Genomic DNA, 22,659 nt, shown 5'->3' with positions numbered 1-22,659 from the left:
TGCGGGATCGGTACAATAGATCGAGATGAAGAAGAAGAAAGCTTTCGCCTTCGAGCAGTCTTTGGAGAATGCATAATGGTCGATGTGAACTTTTTTTTTATAACAATACCTGCTCCCCCCCCCTACTTGGTGCAGGAAAGACCCTCCGCCATGTATAGTAGAAATTGAACAGGAGATCAAGTATTATGGATCATACTTTTATAAAGAGAAAGCGTTGAGTAACTGATGAGGCATTTCTTTTTTCCCTTATGTTGTATATACATAATAGTCATGGACAGCATTTAAACAGTGGTGCTTTGTGGCGATGCTAAAACTTGAGGCTGAAGCCAGTTCCCTTGGCTGAGCTTCCCTTGCTGGGGATGTTCATGTGAAAGCCTGCGGCTGCCAGGAGTCCTTCGTCATCGCCTTCACCCTAAAGGGACGCAGCAAGAAGGAAGAAAATCGCACGTGTGAACACTTTACCACCACAACAAGGTGTCCAGAAAGCATACAAATATGTACGCCAAATTACACAAAACGAAACATCTTTTCGAAACATCTGAAAAAGCAGCAGCATACGGATGAAACTGCCTTGTGCTATCCAAGAAAAGCAATGTTCACTATTGAAGATACTATCTGCTGTTACTGCAATGCACTATTCACCATTACCCAAAAGCAGCACTCACTATTCATAATAGTGACAGACAAGTAAATGATAAGCGCATTGGCATTATGTGTGTATGCTACTACGCAGTCTATTAGCGCAACAGAGAGGCAAAGATACAAAACAAAAGGAAATCGTGAGCACGTCCAAACTTTCCCAGTTTTTCCTACTTGTCGCATCTTCAGTAAATACAGTAGACTCCCGTTAAGACGAACTCGAAGGGGCCGCGGTCATCTGTTCGTCTTATCAGGAGTTCGGCTTATCAGAAGTGCCCCTAAAAAGAGACATGGTAACATGCCAAGTGCATCCAAATATGTTACTTGAAAACACTGAATGGAGTAGGCCTACAATGGCGGCAAAAAGACAAGAAAAATCATTTATTTGGCTCATCTAGATAAAAACTATGCCTTCAAGCAGAGTACTTACACGAATCGTACGAGCACCTGATTTTGCGGGTTCAAAAATAAAAATTCATGTACATACTGCTACCACATTTTAATGATAAAACTGTAGCACGCTCCTATGTTGACGATTACAAAAAGAGAGAGAGAAGCACAATTTTCCTTCAAAGAATGTAAAATTTATTGTCCTGGCAGTTCGTTTTCTTCTGTGAGCCTGTTTTGCTGGCTCTAAGATCACTTCTGGATGGGCCTCGGTCGCGTGCTGTTGCCTTGACAAAGTCATTATACGCTGAGTTGCTTAAGAAAGTCTGCAAGGTTTTCTTCGATGTCCGGATATTTTGCCGTTTTCGGCCCGTAGTAACTTTTCCTGAACGACGTGCAGCTGAAGATATCCCATCGGGCTACTCACGGTCACAAGCCTCGCCACGAAAAAGACACAACGCAGCTATATTCACTGTGCAAAATAGCCTTCCCTTGTCGTGCGCTTCCATAATCAAAATGGCTGATCATAATTTGCACTTCACTGGGAACAGATACAACGCACACAGGTCCTATGCGAACCAACGCGAATTGACCACAAAATACATGTGCTCGGCCGCCATTGTGTGATGGCGATGACAATGCACCTGACCCCTCTGACGGGAGTCGCCGCGATCGTGGTTTTGGTTTCGTACTCGATTGTAATGCACAGACCATTTTTGTTCCTGTTGTCGCTTTCTTTTTTTGTTCCCCACTCCCCTTGCGTTTGCCCCTCTGACCACGTCGGAGGGGCCCCAAGCTCTTGTGTTCTTCTGTTCTCCTTTGTACTCCAGCTGGGAAACTGAAGAACGGGAGGGGAATACAATGGCTTGGGGGTCAAAGTTGTAAATCCCCCTACTCTTTTTGTTGCTTTCTTTGCCGATAAAGCCCGCACCTCCCCCACCCACAGGCTGGGGGTGAGGGGATGCCGGCTTTATCCGCTGACCGTTCTTTTCCCTTTATCTCGCGCCCTCCGCGTCGCGATTTGCTTCGCGTCTTTGCTCCCGAAAGCGCTTTTTTTTTTCTTTTGTGCTTTTTCTCGGTCAGCCTGAATGCCCAACCAAGACTGCAGTGTTCGTTTCGCAGAATCACCAGCGTTGTTGACCACCGCGAGAGTTCGTCTTAACAGAAGAATACACTTGGGCGGTTCGTCTTAAGCGAATTTTTTTTGCATTGAGTCTATGGGGAACCAAACAACCGGTCCTGTGTTGTTCGGCATAAGCGAGAATTCGTCTTAACCGAGTTCGTCTTAACGGGAGTTCACTGTATAGCCTTTTGGATTAGTAAATAGAGTAAGTACATCTTTCTGAGTTGGTTTAACTGACCCTACACTCTTTCTTCACTTCAGTTACCTTGGTGATATTTGTGTGCATATCAGATGCACTTGTTAATTTGCATGAGTTGCACAAATGAACGTGTTAAAATGTAGCATTGCATCGGTCTTCTTGCTTGCTGCTCTTTTTCACGAATAGTAAATCCTCATTGTAATGAATTTGTTGGTTTAGCAAAGAGACTTTATTATGAGCAGTATAGCTCATTAAATTATGAGCAGCTTTGACAGATTAGCGTTAATAAGGACGTACTATCATGAACAATATGAGCTGGAACATGAATTCATGTTGATTCAACGTGTAACGTAATGATATGAATGTGATGTACTGAATTGCCAGAGATACTTTTCCACTTGAGCATTTAGTGTCATGAACAGCTTTGCTCTTGCCAAGTGCTTTTAACTGCTATGCGTAGCTTAAAGAACATGACAATTAAAAATCTTCAAGAGGCATGAGCGATATTATTAGTGATAACTAGAGCTGTGCGAATAGCAAAATTTTGGGTGCGAAGCGAATTCGAATAATAAAGATTGAGTGCGAATCGAATCGAATAATTTCGAATAATTTTCGAATATTTCTTAAACACTTTTCGAATAATTCGAAGTGAAATTACAGAAAAAGTTGCAGAGAATCCCTAAGTATGTTCTTGTGAGATCGCAACATGAAAGTGTTTCTTTTCGCTAGGTTGGTGAAACGCTGGTGGGGTCATATTTCATAGTCGTCTTTCTTATCAAGAGTGAGGCAATGTAGAGGCCGAATTGCATTTATGTACATGATTTGGTGCAACCAAAGTGTTGCCGACAACACTTTACACGTGATAGGCAAAGATGCCATTTCCTCAGCCTCTCCTCCTCTTTCAACTTCTGTGAAAGCCCAATTGATGTGGTGGACAAGGGTGTGCTCCCTTCAAGTCCGGAGTTCCAAATCTGCCTCGTAGGTGTCGATATATAAGAACATCTGAAATTTTGGATGCTAAAAAGCTTCGGCGTCCGATTTTTCGGACTTCCTGCCCAAATTTCAGGTCCAAAACAGCATTAATTGAGCCCCCAACTCTACCACATCTTTCATCTCCATATTGGAACCAGCGTTTTTTTGAGTTAATACATTTGCCACCGTAGCAGAGCTTGAAAGGCAGCTTTGCCGCAATACGGGGGTGTGAGGAGGTGAAGCATATTGAAAATCTAGGGACCACTTCCAATCTGATGTAGACTGTCTCTTGCCATGGGCGTCCGGAGGAAGGTGCAAGGGGGGGCGGCTGCCCCCCCTTGGAATTTCGGATAATAGTTTTCTATGCAGTATGCAGCTTCAGGATTGCCAGCCAACTGCACGTAACACACTACTATTGACTAATCTTGCCGGTGATGTCACGGCAGTGAAAGAAAAGCTACCTGTGTTGGACGCAAGTCCCCTCCCCTACTCCTTCCCCTGCTGATGCACCCCCCTGCAAAAAGTTCTGCGGACGCCCTTGTCTCTTGCCTAAGTTCGACCGTAACGGAGCTTAAAAGGCAGCTTTGCCGCAATACGAGAGTGTAATGAGGTGAAGCATATTGAAAATCTGAAGGGGTCACTTTCAACCGGACGTTGACTGCATTTGTCTTTGGGAAGTTCGAATAGTTCGAATAGTAAAATTTCAGTGTGAATCGAATCGAATAGCAAACACTATTCGAAAAATATTCGAAATTTCGAATATTCGCACACCCCTATTGATAACATCTGCAAGTAAGAAAGCATAGCCCAAGATTCACCACATGCCACAAATGAGAAGCCCCTGACAGTAATGAAATTTCACCGACAGTCGTGATCCTTTTGTGTTGGTTCTCATGACACGGTCAAGTCAGCTCCCGGAAGCTGCTACCACATGCGTCACTTTCTTGGTGCTCTCTGCTTTGGTTTGCAAGTTGATACAACGAAATGCAAGCGGCCGTCATGAGCGATATACTGAATGTTCTTGCTCAACACTTCATAGTCTGGTAATGCTATTTGGTTTAAAATGCATGCACAGCAGTCAAGAGAAAGAAAGAACCTGAAAATAAATGATGTCTCAAATAAGGTCGTTGCATTATGCAAGGGTTTACAGTAATATAGCTGCTAATTAAAGAGCCACGATGTATGAACAAGCAGAAGAGGTACGTAAAGTGAAATGTAAAGGAGAGACACCCAAAGAGAAAAGCAGAGTTGTGAATGCGGACACTTGTTTTGAACGCACGTTTACGTTAGGACGCTGAGTTGACTTATGTTTGTGGACAGGGGCAGCTCTAGTGTACCTCTGCTTGTGCTGCAGAAAAAGAAAAGAAGACAGAGGTTTTAAAAAAAGCAAGGAAAATGTTCCCACCCTTAGGGATGTGCTACTACGTATGGTAGCAGTCTCGACGGCCCTGTGCCCACCGGCCAACTGCTTCATACATTTGCAAGCTTCTGTCACGGCATGCAAAGTTTTTTTTTTGTGAAACTCAGAGACTCGGGATATTCCAAGTGAACAGCTCGCAAAAGGGGCTACCAACTCACCAGTTGCTTGGCAAACTGCTTTCCACCAGATGGGGGCTTGGGACTCTGTGCTTTTCGGTGACCCAATTCGCTCTTGGCTGGCCACGTAGGAAACATGGATGGGTCCACGGGAACCGGCGTTTCATTAAAAAATTCGTGCTTCAATGCCTCTTCGGCAGTGATGCGACGCTGTGGGTAATAGGTCAGGAACCTGCAAGGACGACAGGCCCACACATCCCGTGACCACTTCTTGAAAGCAATGTGCTAGCAGGGAGATGAAACGAGAATACTAATGAGAGGCATGGGAACCGCAACATGCGACTACCAAAAAGCACGGCATGTGGGGAAGGGGAACTGAGAATGCTTGCGCTACGAGACATGTCACATAGCAGAGTGCTCCAGGGGTCAAATTCACAAAGTTTACGCTCTCTACTGTTGGTTGTACGCCTTTGCTAATAACCAAGTTTGCACAAATACTGAAATATGCAAATGTAAAATTGAACTGCGATTGTTAAAATAATTTGATTTGCAGATTAAATGTCTACTTATCCAATTCATTTATTCAAATATTAAATATGTACAGTACTCACGGATTGAAACAGGACAATTCAGAGCTAAGCAATGCACATTCTTTCATTTGCACCATCTTCAGTGCGGGTCATATCGATGTAATTTCGACTCGAACGAGTACATCAGAGGCAACGTAATTATTAGAGACCAGATTTGTCGCGACATGATGTGGTTATCTCGAGTAATTGCGCATACCGGTGGTTATACTAAAAAATTTGATGTCGTGTTTGAATCCATGAGTACTGTACATTGCGCAAGGTCCAGCCATCAATGGCGCCTCGACGTATTCTTACATCGCGCTGTTAGCACTGTAGTGCAAGAAGTGATGGTGGCTGTGCCATCCAGCCAAAGTGATAGATAGAGCATTCCATTCATGGATCATCAATTGAGCCATGTGGCATGAGCAGCGCAAGAGCCACGGCTTGTTGGTGGTACACGATGATGATGGTGAGTGCGGGGTGATATTGATGCTGTAGTGCCCTTCACGTCGACGGGACTGATCGAAATGATTAACGTAATGCTTTCGAAACTTTCTCCAGTCATGCGATATTTTTTGAAAAACTTCTGCTTTAGATTAAAAGACACCGAGACTAAGTTTTTCGAGGTGCAAGTGACGTGTAGTCTAGCATCTATATACAGCATTCATTCCCATTCTTTCACATGCTGTTCAAATGCGCTAATGCACATATCTCATCGTTCTATCAAACCAGTGTGTCTTTCGTCAAATGGCATTAACTGAACTGTTATTAAACAGCTCATACTGGAGCTTCTTTTACACCCACATAGGATAGTCAAGCCACTTAATTACAATTTACAGGACAGGCAAATTTAGTTCCTGCGTTTGCCAAGTCACAACTTCGACAGGACATTTTTGGTTATGATATGCATTGCTAAAGCTAGACAGACTTACGAAGGCGTCGTATAATAGAGTACAAATCAAGTGAAGCTGGTCAGAGGAGACTCACTTGTTAATCAGATCAAAGCCCAAATTCGAAAGGGTGTGGCCAAATCTACTTCTCAGATTGTTGTACGGGTGCTCTGTGAAGGTCACCTTCTTCACTAGCGGAAGCTCGGTGTAGCCAGGCCAAATTTTTTCACTGGGGGTGCCAAGATCCTGCAATTAAAAATTCAACAAAAAAGTCACAGTTTCGCCGTAAGGGCGAAGCAATGAATGCGATAGCAACAAAGTGGAATGTTATATGAAGTAACGCTAGCAGCTTTAGAAGCAACAAGAATTGTAGTAAACATAAGCCCATGCATCTTGAAATGGGCAGCTTAAAAACGAGGACACAAGATAGAAGGAATACACACTACACAGTTCTGACATGAGCTTGCTAAGTAGGCAGGTGTGCTGTGGTATGAATAGACTCAATGACCAAGACAAGGTGCGTGTGGAACAAGCTTAGTGTCAGTGCAAGTAGGTAAACATGATGCAGGGAACAGGTGACAACCGCAGAGATTAACTGTCAAAACGCTGGCATAAAGAAACACGGCCGCTGCAGCGAGCGAAATGACCTGCGTGCTTTCGGTCACTTCATTGCAAACTGAGCAAAGAGAACACAATGTATACAAATGTATCAGCCATCTGCTAGTCCCTGCCAAGATAGCATAAGCACGACTGCACCCGACCACTCAATGTACGCAGTTCTGCCAAAGCCATGCAGCCCCCACTCTAGGAACCCCCATGGGCATTTACACGACTGAAAACAACTGAACTTTACAAATTTTGAAGAATTCGAAACGGAAGAATAGATGTAGTTCACCGCATGTAACCTGCCTGAAAAGGTGGTTTCCCCGCACCGTGGAGGCACTGTGCGGTGAAACCATCTATTCAGAGTAAAATTGGCACTGCTGCAAAGCCACATGTCATGGTTAAGTGAGCGTGTTACCTGCACCCTGATTAATTTCTCTTTAAGTTTAAAAGTGCGTTATATGGGCTTATATGGCCTAAGGATGTAAAATTTTAAAAGAACGTAATTTGCCACCTAAAGCTTGTACTCTACTACTATTCAAATCCTGCTACCATTCGAATGTGCTTCCACTTTGTTTTGAACCAAAAAATGTGATATTCGCATGACAAGCCCGTTATTATAATAAATTAATAATCCTTTTGTCCTTCCTACTGCTCACTAAGCAGGAAACGGTCAACTGTTGAATTGGAAAGGGTAATCTTCCGTACAAAGTTTTTCCACAGACAACAAAACAATTTACGATCAAGATGCGAGAGGTGCCAGCACTTTTTGGTGCACTGCGTACCTTGAAGATTCTATTCAACTGGTCAATGTCCGACTTTCCAGGGAACAGCGGCTTCATTGTGAGCAGCTCTCCAAATATGCAACCCACAGACCACATGTCGATGGGTGTAGAATACTCCTGCAACATAAGAGCAAGCGCATGGTTTTGCATTTCTGATCCCTACATGAAGCAGAAGACAATTAATACACTCCGATATCAGCTAGTCAAAAAAGTTGAAAAATGTCCCAGGCTCAATATGTAAAAAGAAAAAGAAAAAGATGGTCTCATAAAGCTGCAAGCTATATTAAAATAATAAAGATCAAGCCTTTGGGTACCAGGTGTTCTTACAAAGTGCAATTTCTCACACATTAGCAACACCGTTTACTGGCAATATATGTTATTAATACTCAATACATATTTAAACTCGAAAATTAAAACAGAAATTAGTGGTAAATTTAGCTGGTCCTTTTCGAAACACTGCAGCGTGTTACATTCATAGGCCACTATGAACCCTGCTTAGCAATACAGGACATTTCATCACGAAGTATCAGTAACAAACCTTGACTCCAAGAAGCAGTTCTGGTGCACGGTACCACATGGTGACTACGATAGGAGTGTAATGCTTCAGGGGCGAGCCGTATTCTCGAGCTAGACCAAAGTCACCGACCTGCAAGGGCAAAAAAGAAAAAGGTTTCTGTAACACACTTACTCCTTGCCTACAAACCAATTACGCTACTGAACTTGAACACTGGGCCTGCTATGTTTTCAATGTAGTTTAAAGCCACTTAATTCATACTGCCCCACAGCACAAATTTGGTAAATTCAAACTTTTTGCTTGTCCATGCCTGCAAATAAAGCTGATTGCCTGCCTACAATACGACTAAACAGGCCAAATCACGCACACCAACGATCACATACTGACTGAGGAAGAAAAGAAAAACCGAGAAAGTCTGGTCTGGCCTTGGTCTATTGCGTGCCAAACACTTTTTTGAAGTCACTTTTGCTGCAGTACAATAATGTCATGTGGGAAGCATCTTAATATTGAGCAGGGTCTACCAGCTGTCGCAGGACAACACATTTCCCCCCTTAATTGCACACGCATGCATGCATTGTATAATAACAAGTACCAGTACAATCACTGATGCCCAAAAAACTTTACTGGCAATCATGCAGAGCTGTCTATGATGTTGCTGCAGCCTTGAGAAACAATAAACACGAAAACACTAGTTGGTGTGTTGCCCTGAGAACTTCTGATAATTCAAACAAAATCCTGAGGCCCCCTCGTATTTGAATTGTCAAGATTCTACTGTACTTTGCACAAAAGCCTAGATTTGTTGCCTGACCTTTAGGATGCCCTTATGGCTGAGCAGGAGGTTGGACGTCTTGAGGTCCCGATGGAGGATCCAGTTGTCGTGCAGGTGGGCCACTGCCTTGAGCAGCTGTAACATCAGCGTCTTCACCTCGCCCACCAGGAACGGCTGCTTCATCACCTCCATCAGGCTCTTGAGGTCGTGCTCCACATAGTCCATCACAATGTAGATCTTGTCCATATTGCTGCCTACCACTATCTCCTGCAGCAAGTGAAAAAAAAAAAAGTCCAAATGACATCGCACATGCAACCTCAAACTCTGCACCTGCCAGAGCGGGAAAGTACACGACGGCCAGCTAACGATGGAAGGCAAGGAACTGCCACTCACCCGAACGGTGACAATATTTGGGTGCTGCGCCTTGAGAAGGGTGTTGATCTCCCTCAGGGACGTTATTGGAAAGCCCTCTTTCTCTTTTTCCATCTTCAATCGTTTCAGAGCCACAATTTCATCTGGAAAGCAAACAGTCAACAGTACAGTAAGGTAATAACTTAACCTGTAGAGACTTGCCCAGTTTATCACCATGCACAAAAAGAGGACTTCCACAGTCACATTCGAGCCTGCAAAACTGTTTCTACACATTCCCATGCTCCTCCAGCATGTGCTTGCACAGCAATCACTGAACTACATACTACTACATACTAGTAGAACACTGACTCCGTTGCTGCGTCACTCATCACGCAAACATAAAATGAACATTCTAAGTGCATAGGATGGAAAACAAGTGGCACAGTTAAATCAGGGACACCTGCAAAATGACTGCACCTGAGCATTATAAAATAACCCTTCTTCTCAATAATGAGTGATTTTTGCTAATTGCTGGTGCAAAATAATTAGGAAAAGAGCAACTGCTCATTCTGAGTTCTGTGCAAGCAGTGTGGCGTGCTCTACAATAAAATGCCTCAGTACAACAAAATATATATTATAGGATGAAATACTCCTTCAATCTCGGCAATGTTGCGGATGTTACGGTGTGCAATATTCACGATGAAGTGCTTTTATAATAAAGCAGCTTGAATTACTATAATGGCACTTTACTGTATATATTAGTAACGCTTATATCCTAGCTTTCTGCATTACATAAATTTCTTCATTTCTGACACCTTACTGTATAAAATGGCTGAGAAGATACTTCAACACCAGTTTTAAGCAGCCTCTTTCTTAGGCCTTTCTCACACATCCCAAACGAACAAATACACTTTGAAGGTTTTGTTACGTAATGCTCCTCTTGGCTCACCTGTCTGTTTGTCCCTCGCTCGGTAGACAACGCCGTAAGTGCCTTCCTCGATGCGGTTGAGGCAGTGAAATTCCTCAACGCTACGACAGCCCTGAATGGCGGGCAAGTAAGGGGGCAATTGGGCGTCGTCATCATCGTCTTCGCTCAACGGGGAGGCCTCACCAGTTGTATTGGCTTCTGCCGTTTCGGCTTTCTGTGCGACTTCCTTCATTTCTATGAACAAGAATGCAAGTGAATTCACATCACTCACACAAAACAATCAAACAGATCCTGCTTAATGCTGGAAGCAGCATCAGAAGAAAAAGAAAATGGGAAAGAAAGAAAGCAGCATTAATTACAAATTGAAGCATTTCCATTTCTGAGTCGCTAAGTTTACAACTTCAGAAACATCCGTTTCTCGAGGCATACTTCAGAAATTTACCGAAGCATGACTGTAAACGCTGACTAATGCACAGATTTCAGGGAGTCGTCAAAGTAATACTGGAAGTGGCAAGACTGACTGATAAAGTAAGAATGACTGATGAAGTGCGTGACAATGACGTCATGAAGTACTACCCCACACAACTGCTACAAATGTAGGCACAATGAATATCACTGCTCGAAGCTTCGTTTAGTACGTAAAAGGAAACGACAAATCACTGAATTTTTACAGTGTGTTCAAATATGAGACCTTCTTATTTAAATACAACAGTAATCAATCCAAGACACTAGAAACAGCAGTGGCTTAGAAGCACTGGCACCCTGAAAGTTCTGACATGTGGAGCAACCTGGTTAGCGTTAGGATAGTATCAGTACTGCCAAATTAAACAAAGGAATCGCTTGGTAGCTTGAAGCCTTCAACAAAACCCTGTACTTCTATATGCAAAAAGAAAGAAGATTAAGTGCATATATGGTGACAAATTACGCATTATCTGAGTTTGAAATTGATGCCCCAGGATTTCCTTTATATACTGCGCATTTTATTAGAGTAACTTAACTATATTGATTATAAAGACGTACAGATGACAAGACCACAGCAGTAATGCTTCATCTAATGTCTCCTCAAATAAATAAGCAACACATGCACTACAATTCAACACACCTTGTGTGGTAAGGAATGACTCTGGTCTGACTGCAGCTACAAACATTAGACACTTACGTCAGGAACAACGTAGTGTCCATCGCAGTAGCCATACAACGTTTACATTACACAAATGATTTGGACCACAAAAGGCATTACGGTTAAAATGACGAAATGTGGTTGAATACGGGCAGCCTCAACTGGAGCAGTGAACATGGCAACTACACGACTCGCGAAAACCTTCGATGAGCACGTTCCTCCGCACTGTGGCATGCCTTTTTCCACCAATGTTTACTTTCGCACAATTCAGACAATACGAAATTTTTGACGCAAGTTCCTGCAAAGCATTTTTAATTGCCTTATAAAAAATGGTTTAAAGGGACACTAAAGTGAGACAAACACTAGATCAGTTCAAACTGACAAATTATTCTTTGAGAAGTCAAATGTTCTTAATTTTGCCATCATAGGTTTATTATTAAATTAGAAAATGAAGGTCAAAGTTTCATTTCTCAATATTGTGCTGAAACTTCAGTACCCGAGTGTCGGTACGATGTCAGAGATTTCAATGCTCTTTTTACTATTTTGGCCACATCGCCTCGGTAAAATTTCCTGAAACTTTCTATGTTAAGTGCCTGGCTTCCTCAGGACATGATGAAATTCATTTGTAATAACAAAGAATTATGTAGGCCCTAGCAGGTGCCGTCAAAATCCGTGACGCTACGGCAAGCTGGTGTGGGTACCTCAATGTGGCGTCGCTGCCTGTATTTTCTGTTTGCGCACTTCTGGCACCGTGCATCTCCTCGTGGCAAGAGTGGTGCTGTTAGTATCGCAAAAGAGTAACTTACCGAAAGGAGAAAAACCATTTCTTTTCCTTTAGTGTCCCTTTATGATACATAGAAACGATAACCAACCATATAACTAGCGTTAAAAGTTGGGTGAGTCGGTATGGGTTCATCTTTATCATGCATTAGTCTTTCTTAGCGCTAAAATCAAGATGTCGTCAAATCTTCCAACAAACTGTGCTTGTCTGTCTCTTCTTTCTTTGTGTCCTGTCTTGCTGCACAGTTTGTTAGAAGATGAACCAACCACATATCTGCCTCGCATCAACTGCTACTTTGCCATTTTGCCGTTTCTAATTAGAATTTTCCAATTAGAGTTTCGTTCATCTACTACAGTACAAGGAGGCTGCCAGGGACCAATACGACAATCTCTGTACGGTCCGCATGGTAAGTTGCTACTACGGAACTTCCCAGACGAAGCATGCCTGACAGCGGCACATTTTTACAGTGCCAAAAAACCTAGTTCAATGCGCGACATTTTAGGAAATGATAATTTAGCCGTAGAGGAATGGGCAGATGTGATTTAACAGGTAACCGGTAAATTTCAGTGAAAGAAATTTTTACAGTTGCATGCAAGTGTCTTGTGGCCCAATAGAACAAACTCCAAAAAGCACCGTATTTCACTCCATGCTATATTGCACCAAAGGGCAAGGGCAAGACAGGAAAATGGGAGATTCATTTTTGCGCGAATAAAATTTCTAAAGGTTACACAAAATGGTCAAAGTAACCGTGATGACTGCCGCACGTTGCACACACCCCCTTCATGAATACGTCTTTCTCATCCCGAGCACTCACTTTCAAACTTATTCAGAAAATTTTCGCACTTCTTCAGAAGCTTTCTGAGGAGATCAGTATCAGTTCCTCTCTTACCCACATCTGTACCATCAACTTTTCCGTCCTCAGAATATTTTTCATCATCCTCAGAGTCATCGTCGCTGCTGCTGCTATCTGAAACGAAAATGTGTGGATAACGATCATAAAGTGACGTGAAAGTTACAAACAAGCGAAAGGTTCAACAAACGGTGAGTTACAGCATGAAAGTTACAAGCAATGAAAGTTACAGTGATTCTGAGCAACGAGTGCTTGCAGCACCAGCCGTACACATCTGCCGCTGCGAAACAAAAACAAAGCTTCAAGCACTTTTTTTATGATCATCGCACCAGTAATGATAATGACAATGACAGTACAGAGGAGTGAAGGGCACCTCCATGGCAGCCAGTTGATGGACCAGAATTCATATTTCATGAATTCAAGAAACACTAAACGCAAAGAATGGAACTGACTGATCTAAAGCAACGAGCGTCCTGAAATGTCTAAAGTGTCGCCCTTACTGAGAGCAAAGCTTCCGTGAAAATGTGTGAACGTAAACCTGATACTGCTGCTATTAAAAGACCAAATCTGCTCTAAACAACACGTATTACCTGTTAAGTGCACAGCAGTCAAGTAGACGCGATTAAGTGAAAACTATACAGTGTTTGAGCATTTTTGAAATAATGAATTAAAAGTGTTGAGCAATTTAGTTGTTGAGCAACAGTGTTAAGCGATTTCGAAATCATGAATTAAATGCCAATTTTCCAGACTGTTGTATTTAAGTAAAAATGTGCAATCTGAGTTCTGATTGTGCGTAGCTTCAACACACAGCACTGTGCCTACAGCTGGCGACTGTAATTTTTCATTTAAACATCGCCCTTATTACTCGCAAATGCTAAGACAACACTGAAATCTTTGCGGCTACCAAAACTTTCATATGACTGCTTGTTGATTGCTTCTTAAAATGTTGAGAAGGCATCATTTGCATATGACTCATTATGTTTACATATTAAAGAACCGTCTGAAAAAAAAAAAAACAAACAGCCAAATCAGCAACGAAAGCCTGAATCTATATTGTGAGAGAAATGCCTTGACTAATACCGTAGCGGCAATTAAATAGTCGGGTGAATCGGCCAAAGCGTAGCACCCACTAAGCCTGTTCTAAACCAATGAAAGCCAACCGTGGGTGGGAACTTTTTGAACACCAACACTTTTCTGTTGACTTGTGGTCCCCTGAGAGCAAACAGTGATGATAGAAAATCACGAAACTGGCACAAGACCCAAGTCCTGTGTTCAGTGCTGTGACTGTGTACCAGAATACCATGCCATAAAAGGACGCTTTTAAACCTGCATTAGGAAAATTATCTTGTGGACAGTTTCCTGGACTGTATCCATGGTGTTGTGGATATAGGCAATTGAATTCACATTTGAAATAGAAAGAAGCATTTCACGAAAGCATTTTCAGGTGATAAAAGTAAAAATCAGCTTACAGGGGAGTAAGCAACATAAATAAGCCTTTATAGGCACAATAAAGTCAGTGGCAAACCACTTCTTAAACCACAATCCGCGCTCGTACACACACCAAAAAAAGTGAGGCCCTGTAGTACAGTAACAAATATGCATTAGTGCATATTTGTATGCCCAGTCCCTAGTGATTACCATGCTGGCACCACAGCATTCCATTTTAAAAACATTACATGGAAGCTGACTCAATCTTGCTTGCCCATCTTTCAGAAAAAGTTGTGTGCTCGGTGTACCACCGGCAAGTGATGGCGCGTCCTCCGGTAATTCCAAGCTGAGAAACGTGAAATCACTGCAGTTTATATATGCCTGAATAAATAATCACACTACTGCTCCTCAGTGAAACTTACTACCTGCAGGGTGGCCAGCATACTGCTGCATATAACTATTGTGGCACAAGTGACGGTAAAGGTGTGATATGGCAGACAATGCATGCTTCTATGCGAGAGGACAGAGTAGGTGAGTCAGAGCAGTTTATGGTAGAGCTGAAAGAAGAGCACATTCTGAATAATAGTCACCCGGAGAGCACCATGCAGCAATTCCCAGTGCAGCCAGAAAATGCTACAATGCAGGCGTGCCTCGTTGTGCGACTCTGCAGAGCGTCAACGAGGACGATCTAATCATTCATACCACAAAGTTGTCATCAATGCTCCAGTAGATTTTTTTTCTTGTAGGTTAGAAGAAAAGTTACTGCACAGTGAATTCTGTTACGCCCGTACTTACATACATGCACGCTCCAATTTCAGCTTCTCCAAGACAATTCGACTTGCGCCAATCTTCGACAATGTCCACTACCAACCTGCTTATGGTATTTTCGGCAATCACATTAGAAATCACGCTGCCGTAAACTCTATCTTGCTTGTTAGATCCACGGATTTATGCAGCTGTCTATATGCCTTTTCACTATTTATATTCTGACATACTCCGTGTGGAATGTTGCAAGTGGGCAGAGAAGTTAGTTGCTGTACCCTTGACAGAGTTGTTGAGCTGTTCATTGCCCACACTTTTTAACAGTTGAAAAGAGGGGAGCTCCAGCACAAAAAGTCTACAAACAGCCACAAATTTATTGTGCTTTCGCGCAGTACCTACCAAAATCTATAGAAACCTCTAATAATAAAAAGGAAATTTCTTAATCAGGGTCTCAATAAAGTCCTACAGTGCCACGACGATTCAAACCACGGATAATTAAACAATTCTTGAAGTTTTTGCTGCCCCACTGTGTTTCTAAACGCATGTTGCATTTGCTTGCTTATGCTTACACTTAATTTTACTATCTTTGTCAGGGGAATGCAACATAGCCAGAAATAGTTGACAAGGGCTATTGTTCAAGTACAAATCATCAAGAACACATGCCTGTTTGGTAGTCAGGCTGCTCTGTATGTTGACAATTGACGGCATGTAATGGCGCCATTAAATTAAGTTGCGTGTTTGCAAGAACTCACCTCCATCTCTTATTTCACCACATAAAATATGTCTTTCATCATCACATACACACCTAATTTCATCTAAGCTTGAACAAAAGGAGGTGTTGCTTCCCATCGACATTTGCTAGAACAATATCTCATAGGTCTGTTGTGCACTCTATTAATTTTACACGGTTCAATTCATATTAACTAAAAAAAAAACACATGAACCCTGTACCATGCTTCCTACTTCACAGGCAATGCTGTTTAGCTAGAGTGAGCTTTTTCCCTCCCAGCTTTCTTGATTTAAAAAAAAAAAGAAAGATGTGAAAACAAAATTTTTTGCAGTGCCATATTTGCATGACTGCACTATTTGTGAAAATTTGTTAGCCCCAGTCGCCAGCAAATAGCAAAGCACATTATTGGCATACAAATGACAAAAAAAGCATTATGCAATTAGCCATCACATTAACGTTAAGCTCTATATTGATTAAATTTCCATTAATTATGCGTCTTGAAGAAGCAGAACCACGTCTACATCTTCACCGTCCAAACAATAAATCCAGAAACTGTCTTATCAGTTTTCAAACACACTGTGTAAAAGTACTGTAAAAATTCTCATATATGCAAGCCCTACATACACTATAATTGCGTAACATTAAAACAAGGATGCCACAAAACATAAATCAAGAATCGGGCACTGAATGCCCGCATTTGTGTAACCATAGTGACGAGACACAAACGTGCCACTAAGCATGACAGCGGTACCTCGATGCCGTGAACGTTGGTTCTTTGACTCCCCTTTAACGAGCTTTCTCAGTATGGCCCTCAAACGAGCATGGCGATTTTTATCGCACGACGGTTTGCTCGCATTGGAGTCTGAAACATATAACACACCAAGAATCTCTTTAAAAGAGGAAAGCGGCCCAAAGTATCGTTACGACGAATACAACTACGCTCGAGACCTGCCAGAATCCAGAAAACAATGTTAAAACAGGCAATCAAGCAGCGTGACTGAGGCGTGAACAGAGAATTTTACATGTTACATGTTAACGGTGTGAGGCAGCATGCAATAAACAGCCCAGTACTGGTTAAAAAAAATATCTGAAAAAAAAAAACAAGAATAAATCACTTTTAACTGAAAAAGTGGTCAATGTCTAATTTTCCAGACTCTCTAAGGATCGCAAAATCACATGAAACATTAAGCAGTAAAAAAAAAAATTAATAAGGAATGCCTCTAACTGCCTTCAAGGACTCATATTTGAAATAGCTCTAAAGGTATGCCAGTACATTTATACGACCTCTTAATGCTTGTACTGTGACACTGTGACATAAGATGGCATGTTCTTTTGTGTATAATTAAAACACGCACACCGTTTATTTATTTTTATAATGACGTCCCGCTACACTGACCCTGTTTCACTTTTAATATGTGTCACAGCATAGCACACAACTGCAGTGTGGCAAAGCCAGCTTTCAGGAATCGACATCATGCAATGCTTTTTAAAATCCTTGCCATGCTTTTCATGCTTCCAAAGCCATCGACGAGAACGACAATGGGAGTTGGTGCCAGCGGCATTGGCGATTCCTTTCAGCTGTCATCAAAGTGCACGAAGCTTTGCAGCGAATCTCAAAAATGCAGTTGCTACAGCTGAGACCAACGCGCAGGAGTGCTCGTTCGAGGCAGTGAGAAAATCAAACTGGCCGTATTGACGGGTTCAATTAGTGGCAATTTGACCCTGCAATCGTGACGAAAAGTCTGAAAAGTTAGACGTTACGGAAAACGATTTTCTCGTATTTAGGCGGTTGTGGTGCGGAAAAAGTTCTTGAAGCTCGCTTAGCTCAGCCTTTAGCTCCTAAGGAGTCAAGAACTGAACTACCGTTATCAAAAGGACTTCATTCTAATAGCCACAATCAGTGTTTTATCAGTCATTGGAAACTTTAGCAGATCTGGCCTACTGCTCTTCAGCTTCACAGATAGTTAATTGTAAAGATGAAGCGAAATAGCTGCAAGTACCTGCTGAATGCCTGTTCAAAAGAAGAAAAAAAAAACCGCTCTCATATCAGGCGCTTCAGTGATATGAAAAAACATAGCGAGAGAATGTCTCCTTTGCATACTAATAAAAAAATTAAAAATAAACAACACAGTTTGGTGATGGGTAGGGTGTTCCAGTTGAAGCTGATGGTTGAAAAAGCAAACACAGGGAGCTAGAACCTGAAACAGTGAAGCAGGTAACTGTAAGAGCAAGACATTTCGGGCTCAGCTAGTTCATATCCCTTTCCGTCCCGAATTTTTCGTAGGGTAGAACAAAATTTTTCAATGTTCTTTTCTAGCTAAGAGGCTATTGAAAAGCATGCAAAAAAATAAAGGAGACCGCAGGTACAATGGCTTTCACGGGAGCATCATGTCCAGTATGCTGTACACTAGGATTCCCTTGTTCCACTTATGGGTACATACATTCTGCTTTCTTCCTTGAAAAAATGTTGCTGTTGTTCCTGTCAGAAAGTTAATTGTCTTTTAAAACACAAAAATGGCCTGAGAAAAAGAAAAAAATATTTCTATTATTAACTGTCGCGCATAGCGTTCATCACCACGAAGGGGTAAAAAGCTAGGAGGGAACGCGCTTAGCGTCCACAAGCCAACCTCCTCCGACGACGGTCCCTCCTCGTGCTCCAGGCTCTTGGTAGAATTCCCAGCTTGCTCCTGGTTCAATTTTTATGGCTGGGTTTCAAGATTGTCACGTGACGTCCTTCCTAGTTTCTTTTCTCTCCTCCATGTTTAGCACAATACGCGCCAATTTCATCCCAGTGTCCAGTGCACTGGACATGAATACAATCTCACACTGCGAGCAACCTTCTGATCACAAAAGCTACCTTTTTGCAACATTGCTTCAAGAGGGCATAAATCAGCTCGCACGATTTAAGTTATTTGAATTGCGCGAAGATAACTCCTCAAATAATTTTGTATGCTTGAGCACACTATGCGCGCGTGTTTCCTCTTGAATGACGCAATTACTCTGATGCGCCCCCATAAGAAAACGGGGCTGAAGGAGAAACTACATTCAAAAAGATATTTCTCGCCTCTTACAGAAGCTGTCAAAGTAGTTTCGGTTTCGATTGTGGCTTTGCTTGCTTTTCTGCCCCGCTTTTTTTGTTATGTCCAGTACACTGGTCACAGGGTCGGAAAGGGATATACTTTTGGAGAATGGCTCTACTGCTTTAAAGCAATAACAAAAAATATGCTGAATAAAAACCTGCTGCAACAACAGTAGTAAAGCAGGAGTTATTGAATATTAGCCAGTAGCACATGCGTGAGCAGATTTTTTCCTTGGCCGAGGCAGCCATAGCTTTCCAAATGGGGTAGCAAATGCTGCATTTGTAACCCTACAGTGCATTTGTTCATCAAACAAGTGCAAAATGCACAACCACAAAGGTCACTAATATTAATCACTGCAGTAATGTCAAGTCTGAGTGCCTGTAACTCCTGTTTTGAGGTTAAACAGCAGGAAAGAAAGTATTCCTGAAACAACAAAACGAAAAAAAAAAAAGCCCAGAAGCAGAAAAAAAGCAGTCAGACATCAGCACCATTTGCAGCAGAGGCACAGATGAAGCAATGAAATGTGCAAGCAAGCAGTAAGACTCGGTGCAGAGAAAGCATATCATGGCACAGGCATAGCTACCATATTTTCTTGCATATAAGCTGCACAAAATACATAGAAAATTTGGTGCTAAAGTTGCGTTGCGATTTATAAGTGCATTTCAGTGCACAAGTTAGCCTCACGACACTGCTTTGTGGTAGTGCACGGAAGGTGGCTTCACGGGAGGGGATTCTCCCTCCATTCGTGGCTTCTAGTTGAAGGTGCGGGCTATATGCAGGTGTGGGTTACACACGAGAAAATACGGTAATTTTTATAACACAGTCTCGATTCTAATTTTGCTTACAATGAAAAGTAATGCGCATGCTCTATGTTTATACTGGTTGCATTGCAGTGTGGCAGCTGGATAGAAATCACAACGCCAGAACAGAGACGATGCATTCTGTTGTTATGATGCGTCCGCTACTTGAGTGCCGAAACTCAAACTCAATTACATAGACAAGTACCAGAGCTACTAGTTATTTCGAAAGCTTTGGTGCCTGCCAGTATTTCTCCTTTTCTTGCTAACATTCAGGCAGTTTGCATCGTCACATACAAGAAATGAAAAAAAAAAAAAGTTGGAAATTTCATGCAACTGTGTTCATTTAAAGGGACTGAAACACGTGGTTAGATCTTAGTGCAAATGGAAACACCGTGAACTATAGTGACAGAATCGAGCATTCATTTTGCAATTTGAATATTATTTGTACTATTTCTAAACAGTAATTGAAAGTCACAAAACCGGCACGTCGCACTGCCTGGTTTAAAGGGGCGCTGCAACTGTTTAAAGGGTTTGCAAAGGGGCGCTTTGTGGTTTAAAGGGGCCTGCAAAGGGGCGCTGCACTTTTGGGTTTAAACGGGCGCTGCAACACTTTTGAACATGGTCAGAAAACGCTGCCGATGGGTAGTCGAGGCTCCCGAGAACACGCGAGCCAAACATTATACGTGGCCTGAAATTTACAATCAATTCTCAAAGTCGGCTAGGAATCGCCCGCTCTTCTCTCGACAAATGGTGCCATAAACCCAGATGACACAAAGTCCCCGGCCATTGCCTGACTTGAGCATCGTGAGCTGCACAGTCACTGCGGCCACCGCGGGATGCTGCGACGTGTCCGCGCGCTCGCTCGTCATCCCACTGAAAATAAGCCCCGCGTTCGGAAAAAAAAAAAAAAAATGCTCAAGCTCATGATGCACACATGACGTAACTTCTTTTCCCCGCGCCATCCCTCCCTCCTTAGCTTCCAGCGCACTATTCGGGGCGAGAGAAGAGAGAAAGCAATTACTGCGTGCGACAAATCTCTGTAACTCTGCTCCTACTTGACGGATTCCATAAATTATTCTATGGTTACTTGGAAAAGTGTTGCAGGACCCCTTTAACGTGTTGTTATATTTTTATTATGGTAATATATGAATTTAATATTTAACCTACAAGTGATGCAAAGTTTCAGGTATATAGTATAAGTACATCGAGCCTCTAACAAGGAAAAGAAGTTGCAGCTGTTGCAATAAAAACTGAATAAAGATGGGAAAAAAATCACAATGAAAATGCTAATCTTTCTAGCTGGCTGTACTACTACAACTAAACATTCTATGATTTAATAATAACCTCTTCCCATGCCAGGCCCTCACCAACAGTGAAATTCTGGAGCCAACAGTGATATATCTAGGTATGTTTTTTTTGTATCTTAGGTAGTTTCTGTTTTTTTTTTTAGATTCAGTCTGTAAACTGCAGATTCACCTTTATTTATATTGCAAATTTTTCTAGTAAACGAGACTCATGAAACAGCTTACTAAAAGTCCCAACAAAAACTGTAATACAATGCAACAGTGTCCATAAAACGTGCAAATGACGAAGACAAAAGGAACACATATAAAAGGACTGACACTGAACTTCCAGCTGGCGTTTATTTCAAACAATCACTTATTTATGCTCTGCTGCATCAGGTACATGTGCACACATCATCATAAAAAAGATTGTGCAATCAATCCATTCATGTGACAATATACCTAGAAATAAATGCCACCTTTTTTTTTTCACATTAACGCCTACGATAGACAGAAAAAAAAACAAAAAACAGGTGGTAAGTGTGTCAGTTGTTCATCTTCGGCATTACATGAAAAAGAAGCGGCTTATCTTTCTAGATATGTCACACGAGTGGACTGATTACGCAATATCTTTTTTTGAAAAGGCTGACTTACGTTTTGTATGATATGTGCACATGTACCTGATGTGCAAAGCATAAATAAGTGATCGTTAGAACTAAACGAAGTATTGTTGCTACACAATGCAACAGTTTTTGCAGCAATGTTTTGCACGAAAACTTAATGATCCAGTAGATATGGCTGTGACACTAAACATCCCGACAGAACCTGTAATATAGCAGCAATTCTACATCCTCTGCAAGAAATTTTTCCACAGGCTTGATGATCTAAAAACTGGCATTAATTCTACGTGCATTACGTTCTTAGACCTAACATCTAACGTGGAGGGAAAAAAAAACATAGAAGGAGAGGACAGGTCAGTCTGGCAGCTCAGTTTTCCCACACTAAGCGTCGAGACAATAAAATCCACTCGTTGAAATTGAATTCACTTTACTAGAAGACTTTACCCAACCAGTAACCGAAACATTTACCTGATGTCTTTCCTGCCCTGAAAAACAAGCCCAAACCTGTGCGCAGCAGAACAGAGACAAATTAGATTCCCAATCCAGTGTCAGCATAGTTTCGGCACACTTACCGTCAGAGTCACTGCTGTCATCGCTGCTTGAGTCTGAGGAACCGTCGGACCCGTCGTCATCATCGTCGTCGTCGTCATCGTCATCCGAACTCTTCGCGACAGCGCGTGGTTGAGGTGGCGCTTGTGGCGGCTGTTCCTTGTTAACGTTTGTGTCCATTAAAGCTATTCTCGGCTCTCCCTGTCCAACATGAGAGATAGTTTTCGGTGGACTCGGTTCTTCGTCCTCTGAAGGAAGTATTAAAAGATAACAGTCATAATAAAAAAAAACAGCTCTACGAAGAGCCACAGAAAAACAAATAGTGCTGGAAGCCGATTTCAGAACAGTTTCACGAAATAACTGAGCGACGTGCACAAAGCGCGAAATTAAG

The 22,659-nt window shown here is 42.1% G+C and overlaps 1 protein-coding gene across 4 annotated transcripts in view; it reads right to left on the bottom strand.

Annotated features, from left to right (window-relative positions):
• Positions 1–280: 280 nt before the first annotated feature.
• LOC119389924 (cyclin-dependent kinase 11B) overlaps positions 281–22,659 on the bottom strand; it is a 41,966-nt gene continuing 19,587 nt past the window's right edge. Inside the window, exons 7-18 of one of the 4 annotated variants that reach the window (XM_049414586.1) lie at positions 22,292–22,516; positions 22,188–22,223; positions 16,688–16,798; positions 13,056–13,133; positions 10,287–10,499; positions 9,380–9,501; positions 9,026–9,253; positions 8,242–8,349; positions 7,704–7,820; positions 6,413–6,561; positions 4,899–5,088; positions 281–412 (exon numbers count right to left, since the gene is read on the bottom strand). In XM_049414586.1, coding sequence (XP_049270543.1) covers positions 308–412; positions 4,899–5,088; positions 6,413–6,561; positions 7,704–7,820; positions 8,242–8,349; positions 9,026–9,253; positions 9,380–9,501; positions 10,287–10,499; positions 13,056–13,133; positions 16,688–16,798; positions 22,188–22,223; positions 22,292–22,516 — 1,682 coding nt within the window. In that variant the 3' untranslated portion in view covers positions 281–307. The remainder of the gene's footprint in view (positions 413–4,898; positions 5,089–6,412; positions 6,562–7,703; positions 7,821–8,241; positions 8,350–9,025; positions 9,254–9,379; positions 9,502–10,286; positions 10,500–13,055; positions 13,134–16,687; positions 16,799–22,187; positions 22,224–22,291; positions 22,517–22,659) is intronic. The other 3 variants (XM_049414588.1, XM_049414587.1, XM_037657365.2) reach the window with 3 other exon arrangements.

The sequence above is a fragment of the Rhipicephalus sanguineus genome, chromosome 4 (genome assembly GCF_013339695.2).
Source record: "Rhipicephalus sanguineus isolate Rsan-2018 chromosome 4, BIME_Rsan_1.4, whole genome shotgun sequence".
NCBI lineage: Eukaryota > Metazoa > Arthropoda > Arachnida > Ixodida > Ixodidae > Rhipicephalus > Rhipicephalus sanguineus.
The sequence above is the reverse complement of the archived record's forward strand: the minus strand, read 5'-3'. Positions and strand labels throughout refer to the sequence as shown.